The sequence below is a fragment of the Nelumbo nucifera genome, chromosome 5 (assembly GCF_055504915.1).
Source record: "Nelumbo nucifera cultivar China Antique chromosome 5, China Antique-T2T, whole genome shotgun sequence".
NCBI classification, from domain to species: Eukaryota; Viridiplantae; Streptophyta; class Magnoliopsida; order Proteales; family Nelumbonaceae; genus Nelumbo; species Nelumbo nucifera.
This window is the reverse complement of record NC_142653.1, coordinates 82,309,604-82,337,443: the sequence shown is the minus strand read 5'-3', so window position 1 is coordinate 82,337,443 and position 27,840 is coordinate 82,309,604. Positions and strand designations below refer to the sequence as shown.

The 27,840-nt window shown below is 39.3% G+C and overlaps 1 protein-coding gene across 1 annotated transcript; it reads left to right on the top strand.

The window, feature by feature from the left end:
* The first annotated feature begins 5,192 nt into the window (after window positions 1-5,192).
* LOC104593991 (UDP-glycosyltransferase 92A1-like) lies at window positions 5,193-5,753 on the top strand. The gene has a single exon (XM_010254114.1). It carries the CDS (start codon window positions 5,193-5,195, stop codon window positions 5,751-5,753), a length of 561 nt encoding a protein of 186 aa, XP_010252416.1.
* Window positions 5,754-27,840: the final 22,087 nt, after the last annotated feature.

Below are 27,840 nucleotides of genomic sequence, written 5' to 3'. Positions count from 1 at the left end.
GATGACTACGAAAAATGTCGTGTTTAATCCATTATATTTATATTTATGTATAATATGGAAGAATGTAATGTAAGTGCAATCCTTGACATATAGGAAAATGTTTGGAATGAGATTGTCAATTAGACATTGAAGACATGAATTCATCATAATTCGATGAGAATGAGTTGCAACTGCAACTCGAAATTAGACCATGGGTAAGATACTTATAGAAAATAGGAAAAACCTATGCTACCGTGCTACAGAAAAGACATGATACCAGGAAGGCTTTGATGAATTAACCACCACCCCTGTGAACCTGATTGTTTACCACTTTTATTATGATATCAGTTCATTGGTTATAAATTTTTATTTGTATCATAGACCAATCCTAGAAAATAAGAGAAACTGACTGCTGCCCTGTACTTGAGTTAGTAACGCTTAACCCCCGAGCTTTTTGTTTGTGACAGAGACCCACTTTGAAGTTCAAAGTTTGAACTTTTAGATTCCAGCATATTGACCCATGGGCTTTGGTGGTAAAGATAAAAATTATGAAAATGTTCATTTCAAGTTCTGTATTTTTTTTTCAATTTCTGTTTTTATCTTTTCATTTTTCTATATTCTCTTCTTTTTCTTTGTTATTTTCTGTTTTTTATATTTTATTTTATTTCCCATTTTTCTTCTGTTTTTTTTTGTATTTTCTGCATTTTGTGTAATTTCTACTTTTTCTTTATTTTTCTGTCTTTTATTGTAATTTATCAAATTACTACAACATGGTCGCACAAAATTATATAAAAGCAATTTGGGGTTTTAAAAATGTTTAAACATGCACATAACAGTCACTTGTGAATCTAAGTTGAAGTTTGTTTTATAGAGTTCTAAGGGCAGGGGGAAAGTGCTGGCAAATGAAAGTTCAATGTTTAAGTGTCACTATCCCCAAATTAAGTACAGAGGTTGTTTAAAACAAAAGGAAAAAACGAGAGAAAAACTTCACCATGGTTGCATTGATTTTCATCTTCACTTTCGATAGGCAAAGCAGTACAAGATGCCATCTTGCACTAGCTTGCCATCGGTTAGCGTCAACCTCTGTTACTAATGGAATTCTTTCTAAGCAAATAAACTGACTTTGGTTTTTTCGTACCAAACATATATAGTTATTTACAGAGACAAATATAGGGTTCTGCTGATTATAGTGGACTGATATTTCCATGCAAAATATGCAAGAAGAAGTGCTAATTGGTTTATAGATTATTAATATGTACAAAGTCATGAAGTGGGTCGCCCAAGCTAGCTTGTCATCATTAATTAGGTCAATATATCTATATATAATATATGCATGTACTTGATGGCCTGGATTAGCAACAACCAGTTTCCCTTGTTATTCTTTGAGTTTAGTTATTTTATCAGCTTATCTGCTTCAGAATGTGCTGCCGGCCGGCCGGACTTTTAATACCTAGATTCCTTGCTGCCAGATGTTAGCCTGATGGCACATCCAATTCCTGTGTTAGGATCGAAACTCAAAAGAGCCATGAAGTTGCTTGTAATTTATTTGCAGTAGCTCTACTTTGTGCTTGAGTTTGGTTGTAATTAAGTAGGTTAAGATGGACGGTAATCGTCTTTTATTATGTTGTGGAATTGTGAGATTAGAGCCTTTGGAAGATCTGGGTGTATATTAATTTGAAAAAATTTCTTGTGATCAAGTACATGGTGGGACAATGTTGGGCCATTAATTAGAGTTTTCTTCTCCTCCTTTGTTATATGGTAGGTGGGGGAGAGTGATGAACCAATCTCTGATGATGTGGATATATAGGTTCTACTACTATTTTGCCTGGGTTATCATATAGCACCATATGATCCTTGAGAAACGACAATGGAACAGCAGGTGGTGTACTGTCTTGTTTCTTGCGGCTAGTTGCAGAAGATGCAGAGTTAGGAAGTACTCTTTGTATCTTCTCTGTGCTTCCACTACTTGTTTTGTTGTAAAATACCATTGCAGAGCACTTACCATTATTCCATATGAGGAGCTGTGGGCCTGTGGCTGTGCTCTATACGGTATGTTGGTCTTTCTAGATCACAGACCTTTTAAAAAATGGGCTAGCCGCTGTATAGGCTGTGATTTGACTGTATACTTCCCCCGCCCGACTCGTCTCCTTTTGCATTATATTCTGTCTTCCTGCTCGTGAACGTGAAGAAAAATAAGACTTTATAAATATGAAGTTTCTAATTCCAATAAGAAATACTGAATACGCAACAATAATAGCAATTTTTTTTTTTTTCGGACAAATTAAGCATGCAATTGGCAAAATCAATTGTCAAACTAGTGGGTACGTAAGATGGGGGAACAAAATCATCAACATCCCAAAATCGATTGCCTCAATTGTCGTTACAGCTAGAAGCAATATTACTGTGAAGGATTTGTAACTATTTATGACTCTGAAACAAGGAAAGAAGGAAACAATGAGAGCTGGAAGAAGATTTGGTTGTCTTTAATAAAAATTGTTAGTTGAAATGTTACATATTGGAGGAGGCCCACAGACTTGAATCTAAGGCTACCATGTGGTGGGGGGGCCCGGCTGGGGAAAAGAGAAAATTTAAAATCAGTCCCACAAAATCTCTTGGAAGAGACTTTACCAGTTTTGATTCTACCTATTTGTCCTCATCCTCTCTCCCTTTCTCTCTCTCAATCTCTCTCTCTCTCTATATATATATTATTTAACAATTCATACCAAAATAGAAAATTTATGATGCAGAAAAGATATGGTATAGAAAAAGTTTTGACCAATCAAAACCACCATGAATTTTGATAAATAATACCTTATTCATTACCATGTTTAAGATTCCAATTTATTGGTTAATTATTTTAAATGTCATTATATATAGTTGTTATTCTGTTTTTTTTTCCTCTTTTGAATAATTTTGGGGGAGAGGTGATCGAACCCCTTCATCGATCTAAAAGGTGAACCAATAGATCGGTGTAGTAATAGTCAGCCTCATCTAGTACACTCCAACACACACATCCAGGGTGAATAAACCCATGTTGCTTGGTGGGGCTTCATCATATATTCATCACTTTTTCTGTTTTACAGCACAAGTATGCATATATGATAATCTGACGAAGACAGCATCGTCCAAATTTAGCATTGTCTTTGTTTTTTTTAAAGGCGTGATGGTGTTAGTGGAGACCGGATCTGCTCCTCACACGCACATCTTACCATGCATTGGAACATCTCCCGTACTTATTAGTTATTATTCATAGGAGATGTTCTCAATACAGGGTGGATGTGCCTGTGAGGCGCCCATTTGTGAGGAGCAGATCCCACTTCATTTTAGTGTTACTAATGGGCTAGCTAATGGGCCTGTTTGTCGGCACAACAGTCATTTTCCTACAACTTTTTAATGTATGTGTATATAAATAAAAGGGAAATTGTCTAAAACTCATGAGTTTTCAGCATTTCTCTTAAACTCACCACTACTTTTTAAAATGTCTAAAACTCATCATGTCATTAATTTGACATTAAACAGACTAACGGGTGTTAATATATTACCGTTTTAACCTTCATAGAAAAATATAAATATATACAAAATAAATTAACAGGTGTTAATATATTGTCATTTTAATATTTAGACATGAAAAAAAAAGAAAAAATTCAAAAAATATTTTCAAATAAAAAATACATAAAAATATAGAAATTATAAAAAATATAAAAAATTGCAAGAAAACAAAAAAATTATTTTCAAATTATAGAAACTATAGAAATTGAAAAACAAAATCAGAAAATAAAAATTATAGAAAAAACACCAACAAATTATAGAAAAACACAGAAATTACAAATTAATAACAGAAATACAGGAAAATTTATAGATTGTAGAAAATAGAAAATTTCAAAAAACAGAAATTATAAAAAAACATTGGAAATTATAACAAAACACTAAAAATGCAAAAAAAAAACAAGAAAATTGAAAACTGAAAAAGACCAATTTTCCTCTAACTATTCAAGGGTAATTTTCTCATGAAAATTGTTATTTATGCTGACATAGACACCTCTGTTAAGAAGCATTGACGGTGCACTAACGGAAGGTGAATTTTGGAAAATAAAAACTTACTGATATGGTGAGTTTTAGACATTTTGAAAAACACTTATTTTACTCTTTGTTTTATGAAAATAATGGTTGTAATTGATAATGGATTCGTTCAAAGTTTTCTTCTAAGTTCTAACTTGATATATAAATTGCCACTAAGAAAGAAAGAAAAACAGAAACTTAATATATAAGGTCTTTTGCCTGCTGGGCAGCCAGGCTGGCAAGGGACAAAACTTTGTCAATCCACGACTCGACAACCTGGGCTCTCAACATGGCTCCCTTGCATGACACGTTGGTTGACTTTACAATTAATGCATCCATGTAGACAACAAAAATTTTCCCATCAGCTCAGTTTGGAAGGAGTACAAATACAAATATGTACAGTGTAAATAGATACAAAATACATGATTTTGCACTCTACATATTTGTAATTGTACTCCTTCCAAACTGAGCTTAAGGTGTATTTGCGTCCTAACTATCCAAATTCAGTATAAATACAAAAATCTTGGAAATCTGGTCCCAGTCTGCATTTTAATAATTTGGAATAATTTGCATTTGTACTCCAAACAAAGGCAGCCTAACAGTTAGAGAGTTTATCCCTTCAGTTTGTTATTAGAGAGTCAAATCCCGTTTTTTCCAATTTAATTTGATCCCCCATCTATTAGGGTTAGACTATGATGCCAAAAAGATATGATACCAGAAAAAAACTTACAACCAATTAATAGGAACTAGAGATGTCAATCAACCAGTTTTGGATGGATCCAATTTGATACAAACCTTATCAACTCGGATTTGGACGGTTGGATTGGGCCAATCCAAAATAAATTGGTCTATATTCTTATTGGTTTGAATAGGACCTAAACCAAATTTCCAATAATCCGATAATGAGGTCAAACCCTTGTCCAATTTGAAACTAATCAAAACTGAAACCGGCATAAAATCGCTTTTATGAAAGTACTTTTACTAAAACACTTTTACAAAAGCACTTCTATAAAAGTAATTTTATGACAGAAGCAGATTTATAAAAGCACTTTATGAAAGCACGTATACAAAAGTACCTTTGCAAAAACACTTTTGCAAAAGTACTTTTACAAAAACACTTTGGTTCTCGGAACAGTATCTCTCCTTCCCAAATGATGGAACTAGCAAAGGCTTTGGAGTCAAGCGGCAAAATTTTCATTTGGGTTCTTAGGCCACCGATCGGATTCGATGTTAATGAGGAGTTTAGAATTGAAGAGTGGCTACCGGACGGATTTGAAGAACGAATGAGAGAGAGCAATCGAGGGCTACTAATCCGCAGATGGGCGCCTCAATTGGAAATTCTGTCACATAATTCTACTTGTGCATTTCTTAGCCATTGTGGTTGGAATTCAGTGCTGGAAAGTTTGAGGCAGGGAGTGCCGATAATAGGTTGGCCATTGGCTGCAGAGCAATTCTTTAACTCAAAACTGTTGGAGGAGATGGAGGTGTGCGTTGAAGTTGCAAGAGCGAATAGCTGCGAGGTCGGACACGAGCAGATTGCGAGCGTGATCGAATTGGTGATGGGTGGGACTGAGAAAGGAGAGAAGATAAGAAGGAAAGTTTGCGCAGTGAAGGAGATGATAGAGGACGCTGTCAATGATGGTGAAAGTTACAAGGGCTCTTCTGTCAAGGCCATGGACGGATTTTTTGATTTCTGTAGGAGGAAGATTGAGTGAGGAAATGCACAGTGTGCGAATACTAACTACTTGTGCTCCCATTCTTCAGCTCAAAATTGAAATGCTAAAAGAATGCTTTGAGCTTTCCGAACACATCTGTTGTTACTGATACTGCAGCAATTCCATGTGATCCCTGTAAGACGAGTCTAGATGAGCTACAAGCACTCCTAAATTGCTTAAAGACTTTCTTTCCATCCTCATTTTCGTTGGACGTCTGACAGTTCAGATTGTCATCCATCTCATTTTCGTTGAAACAAAGATTGGTTGTTAGTGAGGAATTCTCAGATGTGTTTCCCCTCACTAACAGCTAGTCCACCATCCCAGTACCATGTTGGACGACTGACACTTCGGATGGCCGGAGGTAGAGATCAAATTCATTCGCCACCGTTGTGTGTTTTAGTTGGGGAGAGGGGAATGATGATTAGTGCTATTCCATGTGGGTGGGGAGAGAGAGAGTAAGAGGAAAATTAAAGAAGAGGGAAGGTTGGAGGGGTGAGTGCACCGCCATTCTACCGCTGTGCGTCATGAGAAAGAAGATAACAGTGTTCCAGTGGATTATGGAGTTGTTGAGATAGGGCTATTTTAGTAAAAACATATGTACATTAATTCGTAAAAGGGTAAAATAGGTATTTTGAAAAAAATATCATCTCTTTAACGTTTTCCGTCTTGGTCATTAATGGAATGGAGGTATTTGTTGATTTTTTCAAAAATAGAGGGGAGATTTTTGCTTAAATGAAACTATATGGGAGGTTTTTGTGATTGTCAAAAACTTCAGGAGAGGTTTTTGTATTTTACTCTAATTTCTTTATGTTCTATTTGTTATATAATTTTTGATATTTCATTTGGTTTGGATTGGATCCTATCCAATCCATTTAAATTTTAATGAATTGAATTGAATTTGGACTGAATTGGGTTCAATCCATTTGTAAGTGGATTCACATTCGAGTAGATCGGGTTGGACCAAATCCAGTTCAATTGACACCTCTAACCGAAATCATAAAGGTAATTGATGAAGGGTGATTTGGCCCGACCTAGTAAAGAGGGGACACATGGACATGACCTGACCAAGAGATGACAACTCAGCCTAACGCGGCCAGTCCGCAATAGATCGAGCTCGGATATTCAACCACCTCGGGATGAAGTGACCTCGGGACAAGGTCACCTCGAGACGAAATCACTTCGGTACCAGATCACAACAGGATCACTTCGATCCCAAGGCACTTCGGCATTCAACTCAGTTCGAAACTTAAAAGCAACAGCTCAGGGATATCGACTTCAGAACACTACGTGGTAATCCCGGAAATCCCTCCAACGGATTCTGAACCTCACGGGATCACGCCGTGTAATAGCTAGCATTATCTCCTCCCTGCCCGATTCGGGCAGAATTGATAAGCCTTTTCAGTTGACAACGTTATCCCTCAATTAACGCAGAAAGCTGATCTTGTCATGATGAAGATCCCGGAATTGATCCGCAAAACTTGCGAGGACTCAACAACATAAAGGCTCCTCCCTTGGTGGCTCAAGGTATGCGTGATTACTCTGCTCTCTAGCTCTCTACACTCTTAAGCTTTTTAGCTCGCAACAGTCTACTAACTTAAGCATCGGAGCGACCTCGCTGGGCTAGCAACCCCAGGTTCTCTGATCCTCCTCTTACAGATCAACCTAGTCCGTCGTCTGACTGGAAGCCAGGTCACCTCCAACAAGGAGCAGCTAGATCGCACTACTCCATTTGGCACTATCTGTGGGAAATGCTACAGAAAGCCTTTTCCACCATCAATAACAAACTCAAATCCATGGCATCTTCCAGCAACGCCGAACAAACAATGAAGTGAACGTCTCCAGGGGGCAGCCTCAGTTCCCGTCTATCTGCATCGGTCAGTTCACCATACCGCTTACTGCGGCTGGGGTCCCAACGCTGACCATGTCCCAAGCGACTACACAGGTAAACGCACCACTCCCTTCGGTAGTTGGTGCGACCTTCGCTGAACCGTCTGTGGTTCCCCTGGAGTCGGTCAGTCCTAGTTCGAAGACCTGGTACACTATGTGCGGGTCATTCAGGTCCAAATGCAACATGTCCAACAGTTCTAGCACTATCAACAACAAGTCCTCCACCAATTCTACCAGCAACAGTATCAGCAACAATTCCCTCCACTACAGCATAATCAACAGCTGGTTCCACCCCGGCACCCAGCAGTACAGCCGAATCAGCCTCGTTTGCAGAACACTCGCTCTTCTCGTCGAGGCGAGACTCCCCAGGTTCCACTTCCTCTTGGAAGCCATGTCTCGCCCCGTGGTAGGAGGGATGGACAAGTCACTCCGTCCGCTTCACAGGGAAACGGTGGAAGCAAATCAGGAAATACTTAGCCTGCCAGGGCTATCTTACCTCGGCCCTCGCATCAAGAAGGTTCGCTCACGAGAAACCGGTTTGGGGTTCTGGCTACAAACTTAAGGCGAGGCCCTTCCGTCCATGGTAGTCAGCCTCAACATCCAGAGCCACACTGCACCAGAACAGTTCCTGACCACATAGAGGTCAGCAGCACTAATGCGAAGCCGATGAAGAAGCAACAGCAAAGGCGTCGCAAGGCACGCCGAACCACAACTCAGAATAGCCAGTTCGCCAGACCCAACCAACAGGAGCAAGTAAAGGGTAAAGAGGAGGCGAGCTCAGCAGCCACAAAGACCACTTCTCTCCTCTTCGGGTCATCCCCTCTGTCCTCCAAGCTCCTGGCGACCCCGATGTCTTTTGATTCAAACGACTATGTGGACTCCTTCCAGTCCCAGATGCACCTAGCTGGGGCTGACGAGTCCTGCATGTGCGTAGCCTTCTCCATCACGTTCAAAGGAGTAGCTCGCACATGGTACCGGAACCTCGTGCCAGGAACAATCAGAAGTTGGGCGTTGTTCATAGAAATGTTCACCTCGCACTTCATTACCAGCAAGAAGTGCCCGGGGTCCCAAGAAAGCCTCCTCAACGTAGTCCAAAGAGAAGGAGAGTCTATCAGAAGCTATATTAAACACTTCAATGACACCTGCTTACAGATCCCTGATCTAGATCCAGCTGTGAGGCTCACGGCAACGAAGAAAGGTATAACCCACAGGAATTCAAGTGGCATGTAGTGGCCTATAAGCCTAAAGACATCACCGAATTCCTCAAGCTCGCCGATCAGTTCATCGGGACCGAGGAAAAAATGAAACAGAAGACTGAAAATCCAGCAGAAAAGAAAAAAAGAGAAGGTGACAACACAAGTAATGGCGGCAATAAACGAAGAAAGAGCAAGTGCCTGACCAGGGAAGGAAACAAGTCTGGGAGCCGATCTCCTTCGTGATCTCATAAGTCAGATCGGTGTTCCCGTACTCCGCCGGTTGAAAGGACGAACTATACACCCCTCAACGCAAAGCAAGGAGAAATCCTTATGGCGATCAAAGGCTCCTCCTACGTGAAGTGGCCACCTCAGTTGAAAGGAGATCCCGTCACTAGAAACATAAATGTTTATTATCACTTCCACAAAGACCATGGACATAGTACAGAAAATTTCAGAAACCTTTGCGACGAGATCGAGGAGCTCATCCGTTGCCGATATCTGAAAAACTTCATACAAAAAAAAGACAGGAATCAAGCTAACTGCCACACAGACCGATAGGGGGAGCAAAGAAGAAATGCTCCCGAATCCAGCAGCAGACATAGTGAGCAGCCTCCAAGGCAGTTACCAAAAGAAAGGCCGATCCACGGAGTAATCAACATGATTACTGGTGGGTCCATCGTCACGGGCTGTACCTTGGCAGCAGGTCGAGCTTCAGATCGTGAACTAGAGAATGAGGAGCAGAACCCACCGAAGTGACCCAGGCTCGAAAATCCCATCTACTTCACAGAAGATGATGCGCGCGGGATCCAATATCCTCACAATGATGCCCTGGTAATAAAGCTGAGGATAAATGACTTTGAAGTCAAGCGCGTCCTAGTGGATTCGGGCAGTTCGACCGATATTCTGTTCAAGGACGTCTTCGATAAGCTTAAGCTCCAATAAAGCGATCTCAAGCCGACAGATACACCCTTGGTAGGCTTCAGCAGCGAAGAGGTCAGACTGCTATGGTGAGTCTCAGTACCTATAGAGGTCGGCACGTGGCCCAACATTGTAAGGTTCGAGCACACTTTCTTAGTGGCTATGACTCCATCCCCGTACAACGCCATAGTAGGTCGGCCCATTACGCACGCCCTACGTGCGGTAGTATCCACCTACTACTTGGCAATGAAGTTCCCAACGAACTATGGAGTAGGGGTTGTGCGAAGCGACCAACTCGAGTCTTGCAAATGCTTCGTCACCGCACTCAAGGGGAAAGACAAACTAGCGGCTGACATCGAGCTCGAGCGACCTATAGAGTATGCAGAGGAGTGAGCTACACCAACAGAAGAGACGGTTCACATCCCAGTCTCAATGGATCTAGCTAAGACTCTCTAGATCGGCGCTTCGATCGAGGAACCGCTTCACTCTCAGCTGGTAAGTTTTTTACTAAAAAATTTAGATGTGTTTGCATGGTCCGTAGCAGAAATGCCCAGCATAGACTCTTAAGGACTTCGAATGGACCGCAGAGCGACGAGGTAGTCAGCTCAGTACTAATAAAAGAGGTAGATCGGGTCCAACGACCCATCTACTATGTTAGCAAGGTTTTGCAGGATGTTGAAACAAGGTACCCAAAGATCGAGAAGCTGGCGTACGTGCTAGTCATAGCAGCTCGGAAGCTTTGGCCCTACTTCCAAGCCCACACCATCGTCGTCCTCACCAACAAGCCTCTAAGGCAAATCCAGCTCAAGCCCGAGGTGTTTGGTAGACTGACGAAATGGGCCATCGAACTCAGTGAGTACCACATTCGGTACGAACCTTGGATGGCAATTAAAGCTCAAGCCTTAGCCGATTTTGTGGCAGAATGCACGTTCAGCACTGCAACCCCCGAATTGGCCGAGCTCAGGACAGGGAGGAAGCTTCAACCAGTGCAACACCAATTCCAGTTCGAGCAAGTTTGACCTGGGACGAGGAGCCCTTGATCCTCCATGTTGACGGATCATCCAACCAGCAAGGAAGCGGAGCGGGGGGGGCGGGAGAGGTCGCTCCTGTAGAATAAGCAGAGCCGAGCTGGATTGACCTACTCGCGAGCTATCTGCTTAACGGGGACCCTCCCTGTGGATCGCAATGTGGTCAGAATGTAGAGCGCAAGTCAAATAAGTACGTCATTATAGATGGGCGACTGTACCGGAGATCATTCACGCTCCCCTACTTGCGTTGCTTGCGACCCTCAGAGGCTGAGCTCGTTCTCCACGACACCCATGAAGGCTTGTGTGGCAGACACTTGAGGGGCAGGGCTCTCGCTCAGAAGGCTCTGCGATAGGGGTACTACTGGCCCACAATGAAGGCAGACGCATTCGAGCTCGTCAAGAAGTGCTACAAGTGTCGGTGACATGCCAACATCCAACACCGACCTACTGCCGACCTCAAATACCTCACTAGCCCATGGCCCTTCGCATAGTGGGGAATCGACATTCTTGGCCCATTCCTGCCAGTGGCAGGACAAAGGAAATTCCTGGTGGTAGCAGTGGATTATTTCATGAAGTGGGTGGAAGCGGAACCCCTAACGATGATCACAACCCGTAACATACAAAATTTTTTTGGAGGAATATAGTATGTCGCTTTGACCTACCTCTGGTACTCATCTCCGACAATGGAAAGCAGTTCGAAGACATCAAGTTCCAGAATTGGTAAGCCGAGATGGGGATACAACAGAACTTCATCTCAGTAGCACACCCCTTGGCAAACGGGCAAGCGAAAGTCACAAACAGAGCCATACTCCGTGGATTGAAGGCTCACTTAACCCAAGCCAAAGGACTGTGGGTAGACGAACTGCACAGTGTGTTATGGGCCTATTGGACTACCGTCAAGACCGCCATTGGTGAAACCCCCTTCAACCTCACCTACGGCACGAAAGTGGTGATCCCAACAGAGATCGAGGTGCCAACACTACGCTTGGAGGTCTACAACGAGAAAACAAACAATGACGAGCTCCCTACCAACATCGACCTGGTGGAAGAAGTACGAGACCTGGCATACATTCGGACTGCAGCCTACCAGTAGAGAGTGGCTCGGTACTATAATGCCCGGGTCAAGAGACGATACATCCGTGTCGGCGACCTGGTTCTTCAGAAAGTTATGGTACCTGAGCCCAGCGTCGGTAAGCTCGGACCGAACTGGGAAGGCTTGTATCGAGTAAGGCGGGTACTTGTGGAAGGTACGTACAACCTCGAAACCCTAGAAAGAAAACAGGTTCCTCGAGTGTGGAACATCGACAACCTGAGAAGATACTATCTGTGATCGCCAAACTAGAGAGAGGACTGCGAGTCACTCCCAGAAGCCCAAGGGCCATGATGCCGAGCTGACATAAGATCTCGACACTACGATAAGTCTCAGTCGCCTCTTCGGCATGGGCAGACAAATCCTACTCGCCTCTTCGCATAGGCAGACAAGTCTTAGTCGCCTCTTTGGCATAGGCAAACTACCCCTAATGCCTATGGCAAAGACAGTTCGAGCATAAACCCTACGACATTTAGCCCAGTTCGGCATATAATAATAGGTTGGGCCCACTAGCTCTAAGGGACAACTGACATTTGATTAGCTCGTGCATAGACAGGTCGGATGTATACCCTACAACGTCCGCTCACCTCGGCGTACATTATGCGATGTTACCCCTACTATTAGTCCAACTCGGTAGCTCGACAGTTTGGGGTAACCTCCACTTGGGAAAATTATGTTTTCGGTTATCCTTACTTGTTGTCCAGCTCGATAACTCGACATTCGGGGTAACCTACACATCTACTCCTACTTGGTTATTTCGCCAGTTCAGGAGTTATTTGCACTTAGAACATTTTTTGAACAAAAAGATAAGTCAAAAGTGTATTTAATTAATATAAGAGTTCGGTACAAAAAAAAATCACTATAGACCGAGCTCGGAGGCCTGGGGCATACAATATGGAAGATAAGTCTATTCGTCTTAGCGCTCTTCACCCTTGTCCGAGGCCTCAGCAGGAGGGTCCATACTCTTGTTAGCACCGGTCTCTCCGAAGTCACCGAGCAGCTCGCCGTCACTTTCCACCTCAGAGTCCGGATCTTCGGCAGTTTCGACAGCCATTTCATCTATGACCCTCGAAGTGTTGATGGCGCTTAGGTCGAGCTGAGGGATTTCACGCCGAGTCAGCCACCTACTGAGCTTGAAGCCCTTGCGATAGCCTTCTGTTCCCGCCTCGATCAGCTCTCCATAGAACTCTTCCGAGGTCTTATATTCCTCAACGGCCTTGGTCTTGGCCTCCTCCACTGCCTAAAGGAGTATCTCAATTCGCTCCTTCACGAGGGCCTCGAGATTCTCTACCTCCCACTTTAGCGCTGCCTTTTGCCCTGTAAGCTCCTCCTTCTCAGACATCAATAGTGTAATCAACTCATTTTGAGCTTGCACATCTTTCTTCAACTGGTTATTTTCGTGGCGGGCCAGGTTAAGCATGGTGTGAGCCTCGCGAGACGAGGACTTAGATGCAAGAGCTCGCTTCAAGTGCAATTCGGATTGGTACGTTAGAGCATGTACAACGGAGTTCACCTGCCAAGAGAAGAACAACAATTAGTACAAGAAAAGTTTCAAGTGCAAAATTGAAGAAGTCAAGACAAAACTTACCACCATACAATGGGTAGTCGCTTGAGCTCCGAGTTGAGCGACCGACAGCTCGGCCCAGTTAGCGGCCTCTTCAGCGTATACCGCGCTCTTGCTCTTGAGAAGGTTGTACTTCGGGGTCAGGATGCTCCAAACTGCCTCCTCGCTTTCCGAAGAACCGGCAGTCGCAGGGGCGGGCTCCGAAGATGTTGCCTCCGCAGGCGTGCGGGGCGGGGAGACCTTTCCTGGTTCCTCCTCGACCAGATTGATCACTAGTGTTTGTGCAGTGGAGGGCTGCTCAGGCTCAGGGATGGTAGCTTGTGGAGACTCGATGCGAGCTCTTTTGGCAGCTCGCTTCTTCTTCCCCTTCATCCTACCAAGGAGTTCGTTCACAGGGAGTTTCATGGTTGCTGTAACAAAAGCAAAACGTTAGAAATAGTATTGAAATAAAACAAAGGCAACACAAAGAGTGACGACCTACCAAGACTCAAACCGGCCTGCACGAGCTTGTCTTCGGTCACGTAGTTCGCGAACTTGAGACCGAGCTCCGCCCAAGATCGGAGCGCTTTCCTTGTCTTCAGGTCCAGTCTAACACCGGGATCCTGAATGGCCGCCCTCCAGTGGGTCGCGAAGGGCCATCCCTCAGTGTTACGGATCACGAAGTAGCCCCTTTTTCAGGCCGGGACCTTGTTTGAGAGCTCGTGTAAAAGCATATAGCTCGAACGAGGAGATAGTTAATAAGTCCGCCTATGCTCGGGTAGGACACAGGAGGCATTCTTCTTTATTGAAAGGATGGAAGAGAAGATGTTGATGTCAAGGGGCAGGTTATAGTCATGGAAGAGCGAGATGGTTCCTACTACGTTGCGAATAGAGTTCGGATGTAGCTGATCTATGGTGATGTTAAAAAGTTTTATAACTTCTACGATCAGGGGGTGAAGTGGAAGACGAAGACCAGCTGCAAGTTGCTCCTCGAAGATCACGACCTCATTGTGACCGTGCTCCCAGGGAAAGTTACCTAGCAGAAGACTATATACAAGGTCGCTTGGAAGCCTATACCGAGCTACTAAGGTTTGGAACTTGTCCGCTGTCATCGTCGATGGGCCAAAGTTGTCTAACTGCCGACCTTGGTGCGAGGTGGACGCCAGGCCACCTGAGGCCTCTCGTGCCTCTTTGGGTGATTCAACCTCAGGAGGACCGCGGTCCGCTTCTTGACCCAAAGTAGCTTCTTTGGTGTGAATCTATGACCTGAGCCGAGGTACCCACCTCGGCCCCAGCGGAATCACCTTTCTCATCTAATAGACTATCAAAGCTAAAATTAGACATGGAAATGACAACTAAATAAAAAAGGAGAGCTAGGGAAGACTCACCAAGAAGAGACCGAACGGAAAGAAGACACCGAACTGGAAAAACCGAGCTAAAGAACTTGAATGCGACCTCAGATCGAAGGCTAGCGAATTTGTGGCAAAGCAAATGAGTCTCGGGCCCCTATTTATAGCCGCTATGTCCGAAAATTAACAGTCGAGATCGAAGCAATCCAATGGCTCCTAGGAAAACCGGTCGCGCAATCCCCGAGGTTGAAATCGGTTTAGCGCATTTTTTTACGTCCACAGAGTTTATAGATCGCGTGATGTCCGTGCGTAAACTAGATGCGACCTGGGTTATTCCTGGTGGAGCCGGTAACCGAATAGGTCTGATCAGCGATTCGCCCAACAAGCTGCCTGGACCTTGGGCCAAATCCACTTGGACTCGTCATGAACTCCCCGCACCGGGTTAGGATCCCTGGCTCGGGGAGTGGGAGCAATTGATGAAGGGTGATTTGGCCTGACCTAGTAAAGAGGGGACACGTTGACACGACCTGACCAAGAGATGACAACTCAGCCTAACGCGACCAGTCCGTAATAGATCGAGCTCGGATATTCAACCATCTCGGGATGAGGTGAACTCAGGACGAAATCACTTCGGTACCAGATCGCAACAGGATCACTTTGACCCTAAGGCACTTCAACATTCAACTCAGTTCAGAACTTAAAAGCATCAGCTCGGGGATATCGACTTCAGAACACTACGTGGTAATCCCGGAAATCACTCCAACAGATTCTGAACCTCACGGGATCACGTTGCGTAATAGCTAGCATTATCTCCTCCTCGCCCGATTCAGGCAGATATGATAAGCCTTATCAGTTGACAACGTTATCCCTCTATTAACGTGGAAATGAATCTCATCGTGACGAAGATCCTGGAATTGATTCACGAAACCCACGGGGACTCAACTATATAAAGGCTCATCCCTCGGTGGCTCAAGGTATGCGTGATTACTCTGCTCTCTAGCTCTCTACACTCATAAGCTTTTTAGCTCACAACAGTCTACTAACTTAAGCATCGGAGCAACCTTGCCGAGCTAGCAACCCCAGGTTCTCTGTTCCTCCTCTTGCAGATCAACCTAGTCCGTCGTCTGACTGGAAGTCAGGTTACCTCCAGCAGGGAGCAGCTAGATCGCGCTACATCAGTAATAACCAATCAGGTGGATTTTCATCAAAGTTCACGGAGGGTTTTGATTAGTCATGGAATCAAATGCCTCAAAATATCCATAACCTTTAAACCCTTGGAATCGTTGCAACAGGCCTAAGACAATAGAAGGGTGTAGCACAATCTCGACTTTAATTTATTGCCTTGGAATCAATTAGGTTTTTAGAAGAATACACCGGATAAATTGCTTTCCACAATTCCACTATTTCTTCAAAATTTGTTATCTAATTGAAATTTTCTAATTAAAAACATTAGTCTGAAACTTAAATAAGTTAAAATTCCACAAATTTTCACTTACATTTTGAAACCATGGTAGCAATTTGATGACTTGTAACAGCCCTAATGAAATGAATACATCTAGAATTAAAGGATAAAACGTTGGCGTGTTTACTTGTTATTGGTTTCATAGTCCATTATATGCAGCTGCAAGTAAGTGCAGTATATACCAAAATAGCGGGGACCCGTGCAATGCACAAGATTTATTAAGTTAAAGCTAAATAATAGAAAATGGTAATTTACTAAAATACCTCTTATAGTTTCATGGATTTACTAAAATCTACCCTATATATAAAATTCTACTAAAACACCACTTGTAATTTGCAATGGATTTAAGCAATCTTCCATTAGATGATAGTGGAAGATGACAATGTAGAGCCTAATATTCATTTAAATAAATTTAATCAAAAGAAAATAAAAAATAAAAATATCATTTTTGCCCTTTATAAGACATAGGCAACCACTCTATTGGCTATATTTGGTTAATTTTGTTTTCTGTACAAAAAAAAAGTGTTAATAGTATTTTTGGAATAAAAAATCATGGGCCTAATGGCAAAACAAACACTCCTTAATGAAATGTTGATTAGGTAAATAAGTTGTAAAATATATGGGATGTTTTAATAAAATGAAAACTATAAGGTAGGTTTAAGTAAATATGTAAAACTATAAGATGTGTTCTAGTAAATGACCCTAATAGAATCATATAAGAGTATGCAATTGTTTTATATTTTCAAATTTTTAAATAATTAATAATTATTCATATTTTATATACTACTTTTAATAATTTTTTTATAATACAAAATAACAATAATTAATTTTAGTTAGGTTTATTCATCAAACTGATAAAACTGGCCAACCCATTCAACTCGACTCGAGTTGGTCAGCTTTCTAGTATTTTAGGTCGGCTTTGGTTAAAAAATTTTCCAATTCAACCAAGTTGGATCAATTTCACTTTGGCCATTTGTAAACCAACCAAAATCGAACAACCTAACCATGGATATATATTAATATTTTATATTTTAAATATAATTTTTAATATGGAAAGTGAGAAATTTCCCATATTTCTTTGTCTAAACTGTTTTATATCATAAATCTAATTTTTAAATTTATTTTTTAATAATTGCTCTATAATTTTTAAAATTAAATTAAATTTTTAAGTTTAAATCTTTTGAACTGATTGACCAAACAAAAAAATCGACCCAAACCAATACAACTTTAGTGGGTCAATTTTCACAAATGGTCAATCAATTTCAGCCGACTAACTCCCCAACTTGACCAGGTCAATTTGGTTGGCCAAATAGCCTATGACAGAACCAAACCAACTCATGAACACTCATAATTTCAACTAAATTAATAGTCTCATCTATGATAAATAACAAAAGTTTAATCTCCCATAATTATTAAAAATTTATAGCAAAAATACACAATTATTGAAAATATATTGATAATTAAAAATACAATAATTACAAAAGTACAAGAAGTACTAAAAATATATTAACTTAGTCAATAAATAGTATAATCTCAAATAATAGTTTAATCTCTAATAAATATTAATCAATAAGTTATAACAAAAAAAAAATAAATACAATAAGTAAAATAAATTAAATTTAAAATTTCCACTAATAGTAGTTTAATCTCCAATAATTATTGAAAGTTTTCTATGAATAACAAAACAAAATAAATTTATACATAACCATTGAAATTACATTTATCATAGAAAAAATAAATAATTGCTGAAATACAATAAATATTAATTTTAGTATGTATAATTATATAATAATACAGATTAAGAGTTTAAAATTATTATTAATAAATATTGATTTTTTGAAAGTTATTTTCTCAAATTATTACTTGATATAAGTGAAATTAGTTATTTACAATACTATGTAAAAATATTAAATTATTATTAATTTTAATATTATGTTATAATTATTTTCCTACTTTTTAGAATTTTTTTAAATTTATTACATAATTTCTTTATTTTAACTATTTAAAATCTAGTTATGTTAAATATTTTGTTATTTAAAATACCCAGTTATTTAAATACTTACATAACATGTAAAATATTTAAATTTTAAAATATTAGTTATTTATGGAATTTAATTATCCATAAAATCACAATTTATACTTTTATTACATAATTTCATTATTAATTTTTTAATATATTAAATTATTATTAATTTCAATATTATGTTATTATTATTTTTTTTTGCTTTAATGATTTTTTTTTAAATTTATTACAAAATTTTGTTATTTAACTATTTAAAATCTAGTTATGATAAATATCTAGTTATTTAAATATTTAAATAATCTTTATAAAATATTTAAAATTTTTTTTATTTGAATTTTATTTATTTAAAGCTATTACATATTATTAAATGTTTGAAAAACATTTAAATTGATGGCCTGGAAAAACATAATTTAAATTGTTAGTACATAATTTCGTGATATATTTTGTAAAAGTATAAAATTATTTATTAAATAATTTCGTTATTTTAACTATTTAAAATTATGTTATGATACATATTTTGTTATTTAAATAATCTATAAAATATTAAAATTTTTTTGTTATTTGAGTTTTATTTATTTAAAGCTATTACAAATTATTAATATTTGAAAAGAATTTAGGTTGATAATCAAGAAAAACATAATTTAAATTGTTAGTACATAATTTCGTGATTTATTTTGTAAAAATATAAAATTATTTTTTTGTTGTGTTTTTAATAAATATTTTAAAGTTATTATATAATTCTGTTAGAATATTTAAATAATTCTTAAATGTTTTAATCCAAACTTTCTTTAGATAGATGTAGATAAAAAGTAGGGGAGAAGATAAATAGGAATCGGAGATAATTTAGGAGAGAAACTCTCTAATAAATTAGAGATAATTATGGAGATAAATAGGAATTAGAGATAATTAAGAAGATAAATATGAATTAGAGATAATTCTGGAGAAAATGGGGGAAGTAGTTTAGGATAAATTTTAAGGGAAGAGATTATTTAGGTTATTGGGAAAGTGTATCTCATTGGTTGTTTCAAAAATAACATAGAATAAAAACACAAAAAGTTCAGAAAAGGAGAAATGGTATAATATATAGGTCAAAATGGTATAATATATTGTATGTAAAGAAGACCATTACTCAATATTAGTGTCCGCTATCTAGGGTCTTGGGAGAGGTGAACTGGATGCAGACCTAACCTTTGGAATTTTTCCTTTTAGAGACAAAGTGGTTTACCTACCAAGTTTTTGTTTGTCAGCATGAGATTCTACCATTATAGGAACCAATGGTCCCTGAGACAATGAGACAAACCAAAATGCTAAAAGAATGGAGAGAAAATCCCAGTAAAGTTATTGGAAGGCCATGGAGTTGTTGAGTAGTGAGTTTGGTAAAACCTAAAAAGAAGAGCATTTTATAATTAGTGAAAAAAGATGGGAACCATGCTAAAGAGCTTAACAGCAACCGGGTCTATCTTTTTAAACAAGCGAATGACTGAGGATGAACAAGTTAATTAATTTGATAAGAGAAGATGACGGAACTTTCTATTAATTGAATAATTAAAAGATAAATAGAAAACCATATAGTACTAACTACATATGATTTGAGGCTCGTATGGAAACAGCTAGCGGCTTTCAAATCCATAGTGGTTATAAGATGAACAGAATTCTCATTCTCACGACGTGGTGCATCATGATTGGTCCATTATTATATTAGTAGACGATTTGAATGCAGGCAAAAGCCGCCGGTGATGTCAAAGACGGACGGGAGGGGGAGGGGATGTCCGAAAAGTAATGAATGATAATGATACTCGGGAGTCGGGATGGGTTGGATTTGCTTGCTAAATCAGGCTTGGTCCAGATCCAGTTACTATAAATAGTATATACAGGCTTTAAACGTTAAAAACATTCGAAATCGAATGAGACAGTTAAAGCGTTCGATCCGCGAACTAATAACGGAAACGAGTTTTCTTTGAAAAAAATAAAATAAATTTGGTGCAGATGATTATTTCATAATCAAAAGGATTTATCATTTACGTCGGGTGGCGGTGGTGGGGGAATCAGTCTCAGTCAGTGACAAGACAGATGCCCCTTTGGCCTGGATGCATTCATTTATGCGTGTAAAGAGGTTGGGTTAGGGGTACGATATCCCAGGAAAGAAAGATAATGACAAATCGAAGTGTTCGAAGTTGGCACGTAATCTCCAGCTTTGTTTGTCAGACGAACACGACGATGCCGTTGCAGCAGCCAACTCGATCACAGTGAGCTTCACCCACTCAATCACTCATCATCTTATTCTAAGCTTTCCTCTCCCCTTTTTTCTCTCTCTCTCTCTCTCTCATTTTACATACAAAAACAAGTATATATAAAAGAGATCGGGTATTCCGTTCCTCTACGGATTTCAGAGTTCAGATTCCATGCATCATCCCTTTCCTTTTTTCGGGCTGTTACTTCCGTACTTAGTTTCCGTCAGAGGAGGATTTAAGGTTTTTTTTTTTTTGTATTTCTTGTTTTTAATTTGTTAAACACTAACTTATTATATATAATAAGCTCTCTCATCTCATCTCATTCATCCATCCATCCATTGTCACTACGTTATATACGAGTCGGGTGGGGGAAGAAGAGGTGATGAATTAACAAAGGCAGTCGGTAGTTACGTACTAATAAGTAGAGTTATGAGTTGGGTAGGTCCATTTTGTTTAGAAGACCCGAAAGTCGAAACCGCAGCTTGTGATGTATGAATCGTAAGACAAATTGCATGCATATGGCTGAAACAGCGCTAGCTGCCAGGGGTACTAACCATTGTTTTGTTTTGTTATATATGGATTGTTGATGTGTCTTGAATTGAGGTCGTAGTCAGATCATTTTATTAATTGGACGAGGTTAAGGTAGAAGGACGAAGTCGTGTAACATAAACTGAAACAAGAAAATAATCAGAGGTTCAGGGAGTTATTCTCCAGGTAGGTATTCTGACGCTCAAGTTAGTCGAGAATAATGGGTAATTGGGCCGAGCAGTTGGAAGTAATGTTGGTCCGAATAGAATGACAATATGAGTGCTAGAGAGTCAAAAGTCCTTTACCTTGACTGAAGATTACCTACTTATAGCAGAAGATCCGTGTCCGATTCGAATGAGACTTCCGGGGTTATCAGGTTGTCCCCCAAAGTCTTCGAGATAAAACCTAATCACCAGCGAAACTTTCCTCCTTATCCGTACGATGCTCTCCTATCTTGGTCGCACTTGTCCATAGACGCCGATGTGGCCAAAGTGATAAGACAACTGCAGAAGTGACACGTGGCACCCGGGGCCATGATTCAAAGTATAGATACGCTTCTACGTATCAGTAGAGGTGTATTGATACTTTGAACCACACAGAAATATGATTTTTTTTTTTCAAAACTTAATTTTTGAGGAATTTAATACTTATATTTTTCATTAGAAAATAGTGGGGCCCTGAAACATCTGCAAACAAGTATATCAAGAGCCAAAAGATACGATGCAATATGCACAATGCGAGACATATAGTATCGATTATATATATATATATATATATCCAATTATATATCTGACTGATCTTGAGTCTAAATTTCGATTCAAGTAATATAATTAGCTAGCTAGTAGCTACCCACATTCAAATCTCAAATACAAGATGGGTTTATCAGTTTAATTATATATTTTTACTTATTAAAAGGGTCGTGGAAGTTAGTCATATGATATATATTTTGGTTCCTTTTGGTACTGATTTAGAATTATATCAGTTTAATTATTATTATTATTTTGGTTAAATGGTAGAAGGTAGATGAAGAAAAAGAAGAAGACAAGACACGAGTGTCATTAGGACAATATCCCGTGTTGATTGGGGATCCTTTTTATACGGACAAGAAGCAGGCCCGACTCCTTTGTCGCAAAACGACGACGGCGTCCGGACAGACACATTCAAATCCACAGAGTTTTCCGTGCCTTTCGTTATCCCTTGTTTGTTAAAAGGGTCAAGGTTATATTCCCATTTTGCTGTTTTTCTTTATTATTTTGGACCAAACAACATAATCAATCCCTTGTTTATTGGGGAGTGTAATTCTTCTCCCGGCTAAAGTCTAGAGAGCATTTTGGACAGATGGAGGACTCATTGATGGGGTTGTAAGTTGTAACTCTCACCACGGTTGAACCGTCATGTTGGATCGGTGACAGCAAGCATATATGATTTATTCTATTCGGGATTGCTAGCTACGGTTGTTGCATGAATACCCACTATAATTACGAATTAACTGTCTACAATATCTTATTTATTAAGAGATTTTACAGAATTAAATCTGGAGCTTTGGCTTTGCAATAGTTATAATAAAACATAGGCTGTGTTTGTTTCCAAGCAAAAAGAACAGATGTACATTTTCTCTTGCTTGACGGTCCCAAAATCCAATCCCCTGAGCCTTGCTACTTGCTAGCTAGGCTAAGGTCGAGCTGCTATCCAAGGAATACCGGCCAAATGCATCTATAAACCTCACAGAACAAGAAGTCTCTTTGGTCAAGAAAAAAATAGTAGTAACTACTGAAGCACTGGAATAAGAAACTATTGGTTTGAAACAGTTAGGGCTGTTTTTTTTTTTTGTTTTTTGGATTTTGAGAGGGAAAGTTGGTCAATGGGATTTTGGTTCCCATTAACTAAGAATTTTATGTTTTTTTTTTTTTTTAGATATATGTAGGGACCAGGAAAAATTTATTTTTCTATATATCACTTACCCGGATAAGTGATACCAATTGTTGTATTTTAATCTCATAAGAGATTAAATTCAATGGGTTTGATTAGTTAATTACATGAGAAATTGCACCTGTACACTTGATTGAAAATCAGTTTTTCTCTTACAAAACCCAATTTTGAACTTGTCCCACATTGGAAAATTATAAGTTTTGTTTTCATTATTTCAATAGGAGCTGATTTACACTCCTTAGAATTAGTAGATGAGAGTATGGGGATTCGATATCGCGCAACGCGCGCGCACATGTGTGTGCGGTGCAATGAGGCACACTTTACTCGCACTTTGCGCACACCTGCGTGGCTCGCAATTGACGGCTTTGGTTTTGGTGCGTTGCTGACCGTTGATCACCGTTGATGAGATCAATGGTCATGATTCGATCGGGTGTGATCAAGAGGCACAATTCAAAGTTAACAGTCACTAACTGTTAACTACTTTTTAAACAATCACAATGTTTGAAATTGTGACTGTTTAAGGTGCCTTCTCTAAACCAGCACCTACCTTTTATTCATATCTCTTCACAAATTATTTAAGGAGCATGAATCAGACTCTAAAACACACAATTTTGAAATTCACTCTCTCTCTCTCTCTCAGTCCGGTCTGCTACAGTCTCACAAAATGTTTCTTTAGAGACTCTTCAACTTTGCTGGTTGCAGATTCTCGCTCAAGGCTCTGTTGTATCCTGGGAATAAATTTTCTTGTAACCCAATAGCAAACTCAGTGAAACTGAGTGGGGGCAAATAACGTTCTAAAGACAGTGTCTTCAAACGCGCCTCAGAGCTTCTCCTCCAAAGTTATAGTAACCAAATTTTCTCCAACACCAATCTCCTAAGTGGGTAAATAACATTTTCACATAGGGGAAAGTTGTTAGTACTTGAATGAGACAAGAATGACCCTTTTAATAATGAATTTTTATGACTAAAATGGTCATTATCTTATTTACTTAGGAAATAAAAGAACATGGGTATACATTTACCCGAATAAGTGTTTCCCAAGTAATTGCATTTACCTAAGTAAATAATTTACCGAAAAATGGACAGGCCTTAGAGAAATGGTTAGGTAAGACAAAATCTCTTAAAAAGAAACGATTTATAATCAGTCACATACATATATATACATACATACATATATGGAGCGAAGAGGGGGATGAATGATCCTCCAATGTGTAGGACTTGATAGGTTCCAAAGCATTGCCCTCAAGAATTATTTTATGAAAATTCAGAAAAATGGCCAACTTTAATTAACCCACAAAATAGGCCCTGATGGGTTTCACAAACCAGAGAGTCACAATGAGGAATGCTGAGAGACATGCATCCCAACGAGTCTATGCAGACAACTCAGATACTCGCAGCCAAAGCCGATGAAGCAGCTAGCTAGCGTCAACACTTAAACAGTCATTTATTTTCATACATCAGTTAGGTGGAGGTAACCAGGCACCAATGGTGCAGTTTATGTGCTTGGGCCCACTTAGTGGGGTTGTCTCGGGTTCATTTCAAGTTAGGTTGTGTTTGGTTTGAAAGAATAGTATAAAAAAAGGCAAAGATATATAGGGAAAATCGTAAAAATCTTGTAAGTTTCCTTATATTTTCCTGCCTTTTTTTCAAACCAAACACAGCCTTAAATAGTCAGGAATATAAGTATTTTTGTTTATTTTTCTTGAAAACAAAGTAAACCGGGCAAAACCCTTAAATTAAGAAATGAGAGTGAATCTGAAATCAAATTATGGTATTATTCATTTAAGATCTAAATCTAACAATACTAAATATAATTGACTTGAATATCATGTTAAACATATATAGATTTATTAAAGAAAAACCTTGGCTTCTCTTTCATATATATAATTATCATTTTCTAGGTAAATACGTTTATCTATATTCTTTTTAATCAAAATTTATCCAAATAAATTATACAATTTATCATTTTTACCCCATATATTGTAAAATTACAAATGAGCTTTTTTTTTTTTTTTTTTTTTTTTGCTCCAAAGGAGCAATCTTGTCTACCATTGTTTTGGCAATTTTCCTTTACAAGCGGAAAAGTAACTTACTGTATATCAATTTTCCAACTAGATGATACCAAAGGGAAAAGTTGGTATCACTTACAAATTAAACTCGAATTTCTTAAGTCAAATAAAACTCTGACCTAAATTTAACATTAAATAAGTCTAATAAAATGTTTTAATTTATTTTATTAATAAAATATGATTATGTTTCTATTTTTAAATTTAATTTATCAATATATATCCAATGATAATAATTTCGATATCTGATTAAAATGATTCAATTCAAATATAAAAATCTATAAAAAAAACAATCAAATATTAAAAAACTAAGACGGTAGAATATGAAAATTAGATTGGAATCCAATTATTTTACATCTCTAGGAACATTGGGAAAAGAGCACTCATGATGCATGGGGGGACCTTTCTCGCTCTGCGGGCATAAGGCAAGATTGATAAACTGGGATGTGCAAACAAAGTTGGATGAGCTTTCTTCCCCCTGACTTTTCTTTGTTTCATAACAACAGGGAGATATTTTGGCATCATTGTGACTGCTGAATCCGGATGGGTCGGGTCGAAAAATTGGGAATCAATTACCGGACCGGTTTTGTTTTACTCGAAAATCGTTTTGGCTAAAAACTGTTGGTTTGGTCAATAAATTACTGATTCAATTGGTCGAATTGTCAATTTAGATAACGATTTTGACTGTTTTTTTTTTTTTTTCTTTTCTATCAGAGTGAGCCGTCCGATCAGACTGGCATGGATAATTGAACTGTTCGACCCAAAAACTAGAATCCAAAACAGTTCTATGTTCGGTCCGGTTTTAAAAACCTTGGATGGTACCAATATACTTCACTTCACATCTCCATGGGAGGGCGGAGGGCCAGCCAATCAAGGCTGGGCATATGTCGTCTGACGTCTCTCCTTGCTTCATCAAGTCACTACTAACTAACAATGCACCAGCCATACCCCATACGTGGACAGGCGCTCTTTGTTTCTTTGTAGAGGGTGCCGGGTCTAATCGGGTTGAGGTCAAACCCTAACCCAATATCCTTAGTTATATCCTCCTTAATCTGCGCCATAATTATCTAGTCTTTGTATAAAACTGGCATCCATCCTGCTCTTGGTTTCCTTGAGTCTGCTTTGCTTTTATTTTACTCTTTATCTTTGTCTGATTCTTATCCACATCCCGTGGTTGTCATTTGTCAATAGGGATGTTAAATTGTTAGTCGGTTAGTTGGACTCGAACCGATCCCTAACTGTGTTTGATTGCAGTGTAAATTTATTTGCACTAATACAAATTTGTAAAAGTGTATAGGTAAAAAAATGCAAATTTTTATTTAATTTTATATTGAATTATAGTTTATTCTACTTTATATTTTAATTTATTTCATATATATTACAATCAAACAAAATAAACTAAAATTTGAAACAAAAATAAGTCAAAATGTACACTCAAATAATCTGCACAGCCACATTTTGCTTCAATACAAATTTATTTGTATTGCAAGTTTGCAACCAAACACAGCCTGAAGTGGATTTGGCGGGTCGTCGGACAGTAACCAAGGCACGAAATATGAAAGAAATAAATAAAAGTTTGGAAGGAAAAAACAATTGAATTGAAATATTCATGGCATACCACGTACCATAACCTGAACTCGTCACGGGCGGACAATTCAGAAATCACAGCCCAATCCCTTGATGTCCCTATAGGGGTGGGAGAGGGAGCCGCACAACTTGTTATACGGGATCCACTGGGACATCGAGTTGATGGGTCCTACTCCTACAGCCCTACCAGCTTTATTGGCATTCGTAAAGAATATACACATATATAGGAAAAAGGTATGAACAGAAAACAAAAATCAGATGATTATGATAGCATCATCACAACATTTATGATTGCCTGACGTGGGCGTGCCCCGGGCCGGGATTATAGAAGACGGATGGATTCAGCTGAGTTGGGTTGGGCTTCCTCAATCCAAATCTAAGCCTGAACCATTTTGAACCCAATGGATCGATTCGTATTCGGGTTGTCGAATTCAAAATGCACCCCAAACGAAATTTTCATGATGTACTCAAATAAAGAACAAGAAAGACGATGTATTAGAAATAACCTATAACCATGATGAGACCCAACGCTTATCCATGTGAATGTGAGTGCAAATGTGGTCCGGAATCGGATGGATGCAGGGAGTCTGGGAGCTGAGACTGAGATAATGGTATGTTGATGGAAAAATTCTACGGTCCAAAGTCCTAGGAGGAGCCGGGCTGGCATTACTCTGTTCCGTCCGTCGTTTGCTTGCTTAGGCGTGAAAGAAGCAGGCAGCTGGTGGTCACATGAGCTCGTACTGCAAGAAGCTTTGACGTCCTATGCTGTCTTTGGATTTGCGAGTGACGCATGAGAAAGAGGACTAGAGGAGGAGGGGTCATTGCAGTGAGTTGCAGATATGGCCACAACTCCCAACTCCCAACTCCCGGTGCACTAGCTAGCTACACTACAAATCTACAATAATGTTGGAGGGAACGATCGTATATCATTTGGGTCGGGTTTCGAGATAGATAGATAGAGACTGTTTTCCAAGAAAGAAAGAAAATATATAGAGAGAGAGAGAGAGGGATAGAGACTGACGACTGAGATAGAAGGATGGACGGCGTACTTGGTTGGAAGATTAGGTTAAGTCACAAGTCCCACAGCCACACAAGTCCACTGGTCCATGTGTGCGTGCGTGCGGGTGAGGGTGAGAGTGAAACGCATAACCCGGAATCATCGGCTTGTGTTGGGCCTTGGGCGGGCCAGGTCGGGCCCTCTGTAATTTTGTATTCATTCCTTGTTGTTTGTTTGTTAGCTAATACTGATA

Coding starts and splice junctions, on each gene's coding strand:
- LOC104593991 (XM_010254114.1), top strand. CDS start 5,193: ATGGAACTAGCAAAGGCTTTGGAGTCAAGCGGCAAAATTTTCATTTGG.